This window comes from Trifolium pratense, linkage group LG7 (assembly GCF_020283565.1).
Source record: "Trifolium pratense cultivar HEN17-A07 linkage group LG7, ARS_RC_1.1, whole genome shotgun sequence".
NCBI classification, from domain to species: Eukaryota; Viridiplantae; Streptophyta; class Magnoliopsida; order Fabales; family Fabaceae; genus Trifolium; species Trifolium pratense.
Genome location: NC_060065.1, coordinates 35,610,138 through 35,622,249, shown reverse-complemented (window position 1 = coordinate 35,622,249; position 12,112 = coordinate 35,610,138). Strand labels below are relative to the sequence as shown.

General features: G+C 32.1%; 1 protein-coding gene and 1 long non-coding RNA gene across 6 annotated transcripts; one reads left to right on the top strand and one right to left on the bottom strand.

Moving 5' to 3' along the window:
• The first annotated feature begins 3,717 nt into the window (after window positions 1-3,717).
• On the top strand, window positions 3,718-7,171 carry LOC123899455. 5 transcript variants are annotated; one of them, XR_006805607.1, is made up of 8 exons: window positions 3,718-4,199; window positions 4,876-5,397; window positions 5,677-5,744; window positions 5,965-6,096; window positions 6,215-6,296; window positions 6,403-6,448; window positions 6,539-6,683; window positions 6,797-7,171. It is a non-coding gene; the product is annotated as an uncharacterized LOC123899455 (long non-coding RNA). The 5 variants fall into 5 exon arrangements; XR_006805605.1 differs by lacking the exon at window positions 4,876-5,397 and having other exon boundaries at window positions 5,521-5,744; XR_006805606.1 differs by lacking the exon at window positions 4,876-5,397 and having other exon boundaries at window positions 3,719-4,199; window positions 5,586-5,744.
• A 1,355-nt stretch (window positions 7,172-8,526) lies between these two features.
• LOC123898305 (aquaporin NIP1-2-like) lies at window positions 8,527-11,433 on the bottom strand. Its single transcript, XM_045949228.1, has 5 exons — window positions 11,262-11,433; window positions 10,391-10,615; window positions 9,595-9,792; window positions 9,438-9,499; window positions 8,527-8,881 (listed from the first exon to the last, which is right to left on the bottom strand). The coding sequence occupies exons 1-5, from the start codon at window positions 11,379-11,381 to the stop codon at window positions 8,671-8,673; spliced, it is 816 nt and encodes a 271-aa protein (XP_045805184.1). The 5' UTR covers window positions 11,382-11,433; the 3' UTR covers window positions 8,527-8,670.
• Between the last annotated feature and the right edge of the window lie 679 nt (window positions 11,434-12,112).

The window sequence follows — 12,112 nt, the reverse complement described above, 5'->3', positions numbered from 1 at the left end:
CCTCAATTTATATGAAATTCAACAAATTAAAAAATAACAATCTTTGCTAAATAGTGATTCGTTTGATTAACTTTTCTTCTAACACGTGCAATAACAATATTATTCAAATTATTGCCATTTAGTAAGAAAGATTTACACAAGAAAAAAATAATTCATAAAAGTAGGAAATTTGACAAATTAGAAATTGACTAATCATACGTGAAAAGATTGATATGAGGAGTGCTATTTATGGCGAAGAAAATCGTTCATGAAATTCATGAATGTTTTGGTGTACATTTTTCATTGGATGGAAAACACCACTCACGTGTTTGGTGGGGGAGTTGGTGTAAAAGCCGAACAATCACAATGTTTATTTGATTGCGATTTCAATTTTCGCTATATACAACATTTATCGATAGATATTTGTTATAATTTGTAAGTGTTAAAGGCTGTTACCTAAAATTATCCTCGTTCTTGCAAAGAAACTTCTTACTAAATAACATTTTCTTATTGTTAAAGTTAGAAATTAAACTAGAACACTTCAAATGGTTTTCAAGTAACTATGTTGCATATTGTTGCTGTTGAAAACTACAACCACATTAGCCGAATCTGAATTAATCTTCACATCTCTAAATAGTGTGTCTTTGGAAAATTTCATTCCTAACAAAAGTGTCATTCCTTCGGGTACATTTGAGCCCGAAACAATTGGTCGGTACCAATAGTCAACTGTCATCACCACCCTGTTTGAGTCTTTCACAATAGCTGCAAGAATCCAATTACCATCTTCAATTGGACTTGCATCACCCACATTCAATTTGCAATGACTTGAGACATGCAGAACTAACCGCACATCAGACTGCAGAAAGTAGGCATGACAACGGGGCAGTGATGGTGGCTCTGCAAGTGCCTAAAATCGCAACCAAGTAGAAAAGTGATAAGTTATCGTTCTCCACGGGGATTGTGCCAAAATTACTAGTTTCGCTTAGGAATTTAGAAAGTAAATATGTTTTGCATTCACTTTGTTTGTTTGAGAGAGTTTTGCATAAAAGTAAATGACAATAAACTATAAAGGACAAGAAAGTAAAGAGCCATTATAATAAAAAGGTGTGTGTGTGACCACACGGGGTGTGCGGTTAAGTGTTTTGAATCCTTCCCTTACTTCTGCTTGGTAAGTGGCGTTATACTATACCTTATTATTAATTATAAGCTACATGATTAAGTTCTAGTAAAGCAAGTCTAGTATTACTAACTTACTTCGATTTCAATATGTTTAGGTCAAACCAATTAAGCTTGTCTAGGTTTAGCCTTCGTTATTCCATATCATTACCTTTAACGGGTTATGAAATCTGGCACGCAGTGAACACAATGCTGCACAAGATGCTATAGCACACGTTGCAGCACAACAGTCGCAGAACACAGTAAATAAATAAATAAATTACAGAACAATAAATAAGACAGGGAATTGTTAACCCAGTTCAGTGCAACGTCACCTACTCTGGGGGATACCAATCCAGGAATGAATCCACTATAATAGCTCTAGTTCAAAGCCCTCGACCAACACCCGGTACTTGACTTATCACCTAGACATTACCCGTGCAATCCTACCTAAGAACCTCTTAGATAATGAGACCCCGTCCCAAATTCCCTCTAACAACACGCACTATGTTGCTGTCAATAATAACGATAAGGATGGAGACACTCTCCTAGAAACTAGACCACACTCTTGCTTAAAAGCTTATGAGTGAATCACACAAACTAACTCCGTGCTTAAAAGCTTAGGAGCAGCTTACAAATAACAACACAAACACAGTCCTAAACTTGCATCAACACGATACAAGAAAGGCTTCACAAAAAGAACACACTAAACCTTAAAAAAACTCACGCTTTAGTAATACACGGTTTAGAAAATACATGAAAATAATAGCTTGAGGCTTCACATATTTATAGTCTTCAATGTCTTGATGGGCAAGCTAGGGTTGCAGACAGAAACCCTTGCAACAGCTGCGGCCAAACCTAGATTAAAATTGAAAATATGTTTTGTGTTGTACCAAACAAAAAAAAGCGAACAAAAATATAATATAATTATATTTTTGTTTTTAATAACTTTCCTTAGGCCGACTTGGACAATTCTTGTGCAGTAAGTCTCGTCTTGCATATACACACGTGCTGGAATTAATATTTGAAGCAAATCTTGAACGAGATTGACAGAAAAAATTCTGCACTTAAAACAGAGCATCAGGATGCTGTACGAGGATGCTGCAGCATCTTTGTCCAGCATCTGGCAAAGTTGGCTTTTACAAAATGTAGCCAAACACAAAACCCAACAGGTTAAGCCTCTAAGGGGGGGTCCTGACCTTTAGAAGTTCAGAATTTAACAAGTTCACTAAGTCAGCTCGGTTTCCTAACATCAATGCAGAATTTAACTACGCGTTATTCTTAATCCTGCCCCCATATCGTCAGATACTGAATTTAATGGTCTCACATATTGGTAGGATGAAATGTCTCTTTAGTATGGCTTATTAAGTTGTTGTCACGGGATCAGTTAATTTTCCTATGGGTTCATTAAATTAATGTGATAGATACTAACGAATGAAGAATTCAAGCTAAGATAAATATAGAAAATAACCTAATAACAATTGAGCATAAACTTTATCGAACCAGGGTTTCATATATCAAGCATTCATAACGTAGTTCATCTACTCGACCTAACCTAGAAAAATAAATTACAAAGACAATAAAGAAAAGAACTTTATTGGTCTCGGAGTTCCTTGGCCCTCATTGCCTCCTCCTTAGAGTTCTCTTAACTCTCTCCTGAGTATCACTATTGTTGAGTGATTTCTGAATGAATAATAGTGAAGGAGGAGGGCTCTATTTATAGTTTTTTAGCCGGATTTGGACTTTTTCTACGCACCCATCGTACCCATTGTGGCCACGATGGCGTGTAATTTTGCCTCATTGTGGCCACGATGGATCACATCGTGGTACGATGAAAGATTTACTCCAGTTTTTTTGTTTTTCTTCAACCGCCTTTATCGTGCCACGATGACAAGTCATCGTGGTACGATGAAAAAAATTTGTTGCAGATTTTCTTCAAATTAAATCGCCATCTCGTCGCGCCACGCTGGATCTCATCATATGTAAGATTGCTTGCGCTATTTATTACATTTTTGCCCTTTTTTTATACTTTCTCCACTTTTCTTGCTTCTGGGCCAAGTAACTTCACTTTTTCAGATATTTGCTTTCTTTTGGGCTTCAATTACTATTAAAACTACCCTAAATTACTACTAAAAACATCATATAATTGACTGTCATCAGGTGGGTTGGGGGCGTATTTTTTCTTTCCCAAACCCAAACCCAAACCCATAAATTTCGGATTTCCGCAAATCCGTCCCAATTCTCAACAGGTATGAAAAGTAGAACCACAAACCCACACCCAACGGGGTTCGGGTATTCTCGTGGGTTTCGGGTATCTCAATTCCGCATCGCTTCCATATTCTCGTGGGTTTTGGTATTTTATTTTATTAAAAAAGGGATAAAAGTTGAAAACTATTTTTTCTTCGACAATGTGATTTTTTTAAATAAAGAATATAAATAGAAAAACAACTTTATTTAATCCTCAACTTAAAAATAAACACAAAATATAAATATAATTTAAAACTTTGTTTAAGCATTTATAATTTAAGAGAGGTAAAATGTAATTATATATAAGTGGGGCGGATTTGGGGTGCACTACAAGAAAAAAGAAATTTAGTGGCGGTCAAATAGCAACAGTTTGCACCCAAACTGCCGCCGCCTACCCACTACAAAAAAAAAAAGAGGATTAACGACACAATGATAAGGCAGTTTAGAACCGCTGCTGCATGTTCCTAAGTAAAATTTTCATTCTCTCACTTATATATTTTTGTGATTCCCACAAGAAAGAAAGAACACGAGAAAGCGCTGAAATCCTTCTTCTCCAAACTGTTGCCGTCTCAAATCACGATGTCTTCTCCAAAACCCTTTCATCTCCAAATCGTCTTCTGCAAACCATCGTGAGAGTTCCAACTCGTCATATCTCCTGTTCATCTCCGTCGTGACCGAGTTAGAGACACCGATTGATACAAATCACTTCGATTTCTACACATAGTTGCTTCCAATTTCTTCGATTTCGCAGCTCAAACCTTCAATCTCTTTGATTCGCAGCCCAATCCTCCAATCCCTTTGATTGCCCTAATCAGATTGTAAGTACAATTTTTTTTAAAAGTAATTGAGAATTCCAATGTCAAAGAAAGATAAAGAATTTAATGAGTTATTTAGCCTGTGTGGTTTATTTAATACTTAAATCAAATTTGAAGTACGTATTTGAGTAGTCATTTGCTTTCATGTTGCGAGCTGTTATGTCGTATACACGAGATTGAGTTTATTTAATATATTACTGCTCTGAGAATAATATGAATTTGTACTGAGCATCTGCAATGCATGGGTGTTAATTGTAGAACTTATTGCATGTAAATAAGCATAGACTGTGTAGCTGTTTCTTGGTTGGTAACTTGTTTAATCAAATACCCTGTATTGTTATATATAAGGTATAGTTCTCTTTTACAGTGAATTTGATTGATATTGAAAGTATGATAATGTTTCAAATTATGAATGTCAGAATTTAGTACCTAAAGTATTGATATTGAAATCGTTATATTGCTGCTGCAATTGCAGCCGTGGAGCATAATTTAGAACTATGCTGTCAATCATCTGTCATTTTAATCTATATTAGTTAAAAGTCAAGTCTTAACATTTTAGTCTAGGGTTAGTTTGAAGTTAACTATGAGTATCAAAATGCTTACTTGAATGGTAATTTTTTGACCAAAATAACTGATGAATTATGGCTTCGAGACCTTTTCTGAATTTGTTTGGTTGCAGACTATTTGAACTTGCATTGGATCTTTAGACCGTTTGAGTACGAACCTTCATCCTATGGCTTGATGTTTTCAGGGTACTTTTTATTTGTCATAGTATCTGTTAAGAACCTGATAAGAGAGCATTCATTAAGAAGGTAAAGAATAGAAAGGAAAGTAAGGAGGGAAATAGAGCCATTGTAACTTAAATATATATCTAATTAATCCCGTCTAACTGACTAACTAATTCCTCTAATTGTTCCTAACTGACATCCACTCTTACTAAACATTCCTTTCCCTTCTAAACCGTATCATAATCTGGATGATTCATGGCTCAACAGTTCAATCATTGTTAATTTGTTACCCTTATTATTCTGATAAATATTGAATTTAAAGTTTTCAAAACACAAGTAGCTTGCACCTGAGCTTTATTTATGCTTCCACATAAAGTTTGTTGGTGTACCTTAAATTGAAAGTGCAGGCATTAGTGAATAAATATTCACAATTTTGGTAAGCTCAAATAGAACTATACCTGCATTTGTCTAAGGTAACCTCAAATACTCTTTTTTGTCCATTAACTTCTAAAATTTAGTTTTTCTTTTATAATAATGTCTATTTTGTGATGAAGTTCCTTAATAAAGTTAGTACTATACAATTTTGTGTTGTAGAGGTTTCTTTATTCTTGCTACTAGAAAGCGTTTTTTGTACTGGTGTTTATAATCCTCTTACTGATAGTGTGCATATAAGATATGGAAGATTAGTTCCTTGAATCAACAGTTTGATTCATGAGGAGAATCATAAACACATGGCTGCATTTAAATTGCAGAAAGTATACAAGATTTTTCGCACGCGAGGAAGGCTGGCCGATTATGCAATTCTTATTGAACAAAGTGGGTACGTTATATTTACTTAATGTTGAGAAGTTTTGCACTCAATTTTACACAAATTTAATTTCATGTGTTTTAATTTCATGTGTTCACATAAGATGATAGAAGCAGTAATGCAAAATGCTGTAAAGGGAAAGGTTGAAAAGAGGGCTAGAGTTAGCTGATTGAAATTATAAGTTGTTACTTTCTCTCATTGGTTTATTTTTAATTTTTGTTTATCATTATAGGTCAAGACTATTCGACAAGGTTATCTCTCGAAGCGTTCCTCAAACTTATGGGGGACTGGAAAAGGAGGTTTTTTCGTTCTTGATAGCCGGGGAATGCTGTATTACTATCGTAAATAATGCATCAAATTATCTGTAAGTCTAATGTGAACAATAAGTTGGTTTATGAAGGACTTAAGTTGCCAATTGCCATATATACTTCTTTGTGGCAAATTTCACCATATATATTATCATGGCTATTCATCATTTGTAGGGGTCTAGTAGCCAACATTTTGGTCAGAGGAATAGTTTGGAGCTTGGTTCTGGACTTCTAAGTCGACAACGAACTACACTTTGTAGGTTATTTTAATATATTTTTGCATAATGTTTTATCCATATAAAGACAGTGATTAAGCTTTATATATCCACTCCTTAATTAATTAATTAAGCTTGTTTGTGCAGACAAATAGTGCACTAGACCAAATGGACTGGATTGAAAAAATCACAGGTATTATTGCCTCTTTGCTGAGTTCTCAGATTCCTAAAATAGTAATCACACGTGGTTTGTTTCTAATTTTGTATGCTTGTATATGTCTAGTTTGTTGAATGAAGGATTGTTTCTAAGTGGATAAGAGGCTTGGAGTTCACCAATCTAATGTAGAACTTCTTCCGTGACATGGTTCAGGGGAAGGCACATGGTGCTATAATGTAGTGAAAGTTTCCTATCCGTATTGTTTATCATGGTGAGGTTTAAAAAGTTGCAATTAATTTATGAGCGTTATGATTATAGTCAAGTTTCTATGATTTTTCTTCATGATTGTTTCTATTTTATTTAATTGAAGGCCAAATTTTGAAGGTGGTTTATATGACGACGATGTGCACGTACGCGCGGTTGCAAGCATTAAAGTTTGCTTTGGAATTGGGGGATGTTTTTTTATAGAATTGGATCTCAAGGTATACCATGAGTAATTCAAGTGTGAAATCAGATGATCTATATAGTTGATTTTCTATATTGCTTTGTTGTCTAAGAGCTTGTTAGTATCTTGTTTGTTTTGCTACACTTTTTAATGTAATAGTTTTATGTTTAGTGTGTTAACTCAAAGCAATTTTGATGTAAACTTGTAAGTATCATTTTCTACATGAATTGTGAGAATCAATTACTTGATATGTTTAGTAAAATAATGTATGGGGATGTTGTGTGTTTTAGATTTTGTTATATTAATATTAATGGAATCAATAGTGTTAAATACACCATTTAAAAAAATTGTGGAAAAAAAAAAGCATTTAATTTTTTTTGTGGGAAACCAAAAAAAAAAAAACGTTTTTTTTTTATTTAAAAAAATTCAAATAGCGGCGGTTACAACCGACGCTAAGAGCTTAAAAAACTTGAACAAATAATTACAGATAGCGACGGTTGGTAACAGCCGCGAAAATCAATTAAACCGACGCCAACGTCCTTGCGGCGGTTATTCCGACGGTTCATGATAAACGCCGCTGTATGACCTAGCGACGCCTCTTGTTGCGGCGGACGCATAACCGCTGCATTAAGCAATTAGCGACGGTTGTAACCGACGCTAATTCTTATTTTGAACCGCCGTCGCTTTCCTTATTTCTTGTAGTGGTGGGTATCAATGTCCCCATTATCCGCCACACCCCATCTTTTAAATTCAGGAAAAACCCAATCAATTCGGTTTTTCCCGTTAAAATCAGGACGAGACGGACATGTACCTGCGAGTATGAGTTATATTGTCATGCCTAGCAGAAAAAGAATGGGGGCTGGCTGAGTTCCCCAGACAAAAATTCTGTTGAATTGTTGAACCAAAAAATTGAATCCATTATTTTCCTATTCACCGTTTCAACCTCCAAAAGAGTAATGTCATCACAACACTTTTGTTCCTTGATGTCCATATTTAATAACACATTGCAAACATCACTTGGATAGTAAAAATATCTTCTTGCTTCACAGTTTACTCTAGCCAATAAATAAAGGAAATTTGATTCTTACCGAACCGGTTAAAATTCACCATTAAGATGCAATGCAAATCAGACTACTTAATACTTATAATTCAAAATTCACCATCCTTGTTTTACCAACATCACAAAAAGATTGGAGTCTTTTTGCATGGAAAAATTGTGAACTCTTTTAAAAATACACCGCTACTCAAACTCATAAATACACCCAATAGACTAAACCCATTGTAGTGGAGAACATTTCAGCTATAACTTTTCATAAATATGAAAAAAGCTAACATGCGTTAAGACATTTGTTAGTGCACTATAGATAATAATTTTACGATAAAAAATGTGCATTTTTTATTTAAAAGTAAAAAATTATTTTGTTCAACATATAATTTTTTTTTGACACGTGCATATAATTATTATTTGAGCAACGAAAGACAATACACTAGTTCATAAAAACTACGTATAGAATCAGGTTAAGAACGGATAAGAAACACACAAGAGTCCAAGAATTCAAAGCTTAGTTTTATGAACTAGTGTAGAATTAATAACAACATTTCAACTTGAATCATTCAAAAAAAAATATATATCCAACTTGAAAAAAATACATTGTTTGATACATTAGCATATATACAATAAACTTTTGCTCTAATTGTTACATCCAATAATGTTGATCTTCTTAACAATTAAAATCCCTATTCATTATGGATGTGAAATTACTAAAGGGTTACAATATTAAAGATTGATAAAGCTTCATTTTGTCGTTGCACCTCACTTGCTTCCTGAACGTTTGAGGAATGAAGCACTCTTGGTGATTTCACGTACTGGCTTGTTTGTGTATCTAATGAAAGTATATGCCCATGTACCAGCCAATGCTCCTAAAATAGGGGACACTAAATATATCCATATGCCTCTAAATTCAAGGTGCACAATAGCTGGTCCTAAGCTTCTTGCTGGATTCATTGATGCTCCTGTGATTGGCCTGTAAAATATGGTAATCCATTGAAATTAAATTCACATATAATTATGAGATCTCGGGTTCGAACTCGGGTAACGATGTTCGGTCTAACAATTTCGACATTTTTTATCGAATAATATGTTTTCACTCAGTCATGAGTAAGTTTTATATTTAACTCGAACATAAATTTTTTATCGAATAATATGCATTCTTTCTTAGTCGTACTTATCGGCCACTAAGGCAAGGCCTCTAAAAATATTTAAAAAAATTACTTAATAGAAAGGTCTCATATTCTATTGTTTTCAAAAGTACTATTGTCTTAATAAAAATTAAATCAATTGATTTTATTATCAATTAAAAAATATTAACTAAAAATACATTAATTTGATTGTTTTAATTTTATAAAATGCATGAAAAATAATTTTTAAATTAATATTTAGTAATTTTACTAAAATATTATTACGTGTACAAAATGCCACATTTTTATAATTTTTTTTAATAAATAGGCCTCATCTTTAAATTTGCCTTAGACCTTAATACTTAATAGATATAACATTCGTTAAAGTTTAGAGATTAATACCCAGCAAATAACACATTTAAGATAACTGTAGATCCAACTGCAAGTCCAGCCAATTCACCAATCTGCATAAAAAATAAATTTATAAATAATATGTTCTCAATCATTAATTATCATCAAACAAGCATTTTTCCAAAAAAATAAAATAAAAATTGATTACCGCTCTGTTATCAGTGGCAACTCCAGAAATTACGAACATAAGGAAGAAAGTGATTATAAATTCAACCACAAAGGCTTGGAGATTAGAACCAGCTGGAACAGTTCCTACAAACTGATTTTCTTTACCACTGAATATAAGTTTGAGAGCTGCACTTGCAAGTGTTGATCCAAGGAGTTGAGCAATTAAATAAGCTGGTATCTGCATAATAAAATTTATTAACTTAAGAAAAAATGTGACAGTCATATGTATGACTTAATATTAATTAGGGTTACATAAGTTTTTTATTCTGATATATATCTCAAATTTCATTTTTCGGTTATATAAAAAATTTCAGCAAATTTTGATTTTTCAGGCCAAGTATTTTTCGTCAGCGGTCTCTGCTTTTAAATTTATTCATGTGTACTTTCGAGTTTTTGAACAAAAATTTGTATTCATGTTGATAATATTATAAAAATTTAGAATTTTTAAGTGCCAAAAACTTACAAATTCGTATTTAATTCATCTCTTGTTAAAAAAAATTAAACTTTTGCATGAGATATTTCTATACCCATAGAAAAAAAAATTCAAAATCTCTGATGATACATATGAGTTAACTTAAAAATAGGAATCAAAAGTTGTGATTTAAAATATTTAAGAGACTAAAATTTGCTGAAATCTTTTATAAGACTTAAAAATGAAATTAAAAATATTAATAAGAATAAAAAAATTATTTAACCCTATTATTTGAAATAACTAGTTTTTCAATAAATAAAACATTCAATATAACAAAATAAAACATTTTATTTTGATAATTCACCTGCTTTAATGGAAATCTTTTGGCAGAAGCATGAGCAATAGTAACAGCAGGATTAAAATGAGCACCAGATATATGACCAAGAGAATAGGCTAATACCATAACAGCAAGTCCCCAAACAATTGCAATTCCAGGAAGTGTCACTACTTTATCATTGTTAAGATTTGTCACCACAGAACCACAACCAGCAAATATCAAGAAGAATGTTCCCACCACCTCTGCTACCAACTATTTTCGACAAGGAAAATGTTATTTAGACACAATGTTTTAACAAAAATACAACAAGACTACATTTTTTGCTTTTTTAATATTTGTTGTATACCTCAATATTCGTGATGTGAGTGGAGAAAGTATAATGTCGTATTTTTGTCCAACCATTTTGTGTTTACATAGCACATCTCTTTCGACAATCAACAAAGCACAACCATTATTTTTTAGTCATAATTTTAACTAATATATACTAAATACAGGTCCGATCCAATATTAAATGAGACCTAAATTCTTTTTTTGAAAAAAACTTAAAATATTTTAATAATAAATTTTTTAGTTAAATTTTATTTTTTGAGCTTTTTAAAATAAATTTTAATTAATTAATAGTTGTAAATTTTAAGAACTACAAGTTTGAAATTGAGTCAAACAAAGGAGATATATGATGGAGTGATCAAACAAAATACAAACAATTAGGAGTTATTAGTTTTCTATAGTAAACTTTTGGAGATTTATCAAAAAATAAAAAAACTTTTTTTTTTAGAGTTATGGATGGTTGGCATGCATATGAGATCTTTTTTACTTTACTTAAAATTTTGTTTTTTAAAGTCTTTTTTTTTTTAGACTTCAAAAACAATTAATTTTCTGAAAAATAAGAAAAGACCACCTTCTGCAAAAGAGGAACATAATCTTGAATGCTTGAGTCTTCACACTTTTTAGTGGCATCATCGTTTACATTCAAAACAACATCAATGTTTCCATTGCTAGCTGAATTATTATCACCCATGTTTAACAAAGAATAATTTAGGTCTTAGGATAAAATTGAGCGATGAATTATATCAAAGAATAATAAATGCTTTATTTGTTGGAGAACAAAGTGATGAATGGAGAATCAAGAGAGCACAAATCAATTTATGGAACAAAAAATGTCCTAAAGTAGAAGGAATGGAAACACGTCAGAGGAACAAAACAAACCGTTTGCATACTTTATTTTTTAGTAGATAAAACTTTATCTTACATTTGATAAATATCGAATGAAAAATTTGTTCAGCTTGGATAGGACATAGCTTATTATTTGAAAAAATGAGTTGGCAAAACAAAAATTGAAGACAAATATATTATTTTTAGCCTTTGAATAATTTTTGTTCGGTTGGAAAACTTTGACATGAGTTGGATAACATAACTCTAATTATAGCACATGCAATGTAGTAAACTGAGTTTAGTTTTATGACTCATTACGTGACAATTGAAAAATGTTGTTATCTTAATTTCTCTTATCTTAAAATATTTTAATAATATTTTTTATCTTAATTTTTATTATTTGACTCATTATTAACGTGACAATTTGGGAAATGTTGTTATCTTAATTTTTCTCATCTTACATATGTCAATATGCATTCCAACGTCTCTTTTTGGTTTCTTATTTTTTGTGTTATTACTTATTTACTTTTACTTAGAAATCAATTAGAATAGGTAAGTTATTTGTCACATGTCACAATTGTAGCTACAGTACTCATT

Excerpts from the sequence above, each read along its gene's own strand:
- LOC123898305 (XM_045949228.1), bottom strand. The coding sequence starts at position 11,381 with ATGGGTGATAATAATTCAGCTAGCAATGGAAACATTGATGTTGTTTTG. Across the intron at positions 9,500-9,594 it reads TTGCCACTGATAACAGAGCG|ATTGGTGAATTGGCTGGACT; the intron begins GTAATCAATTTT and ends TTTTTTATGCAG. Across the intron at positions 8,882-9,437 it reads TTAAATGTGTTATTTGCTGG|GCCAATCACAGGAGCATCAA; the intron begins GTATTAATCTCT and ends CATATTTTACAG.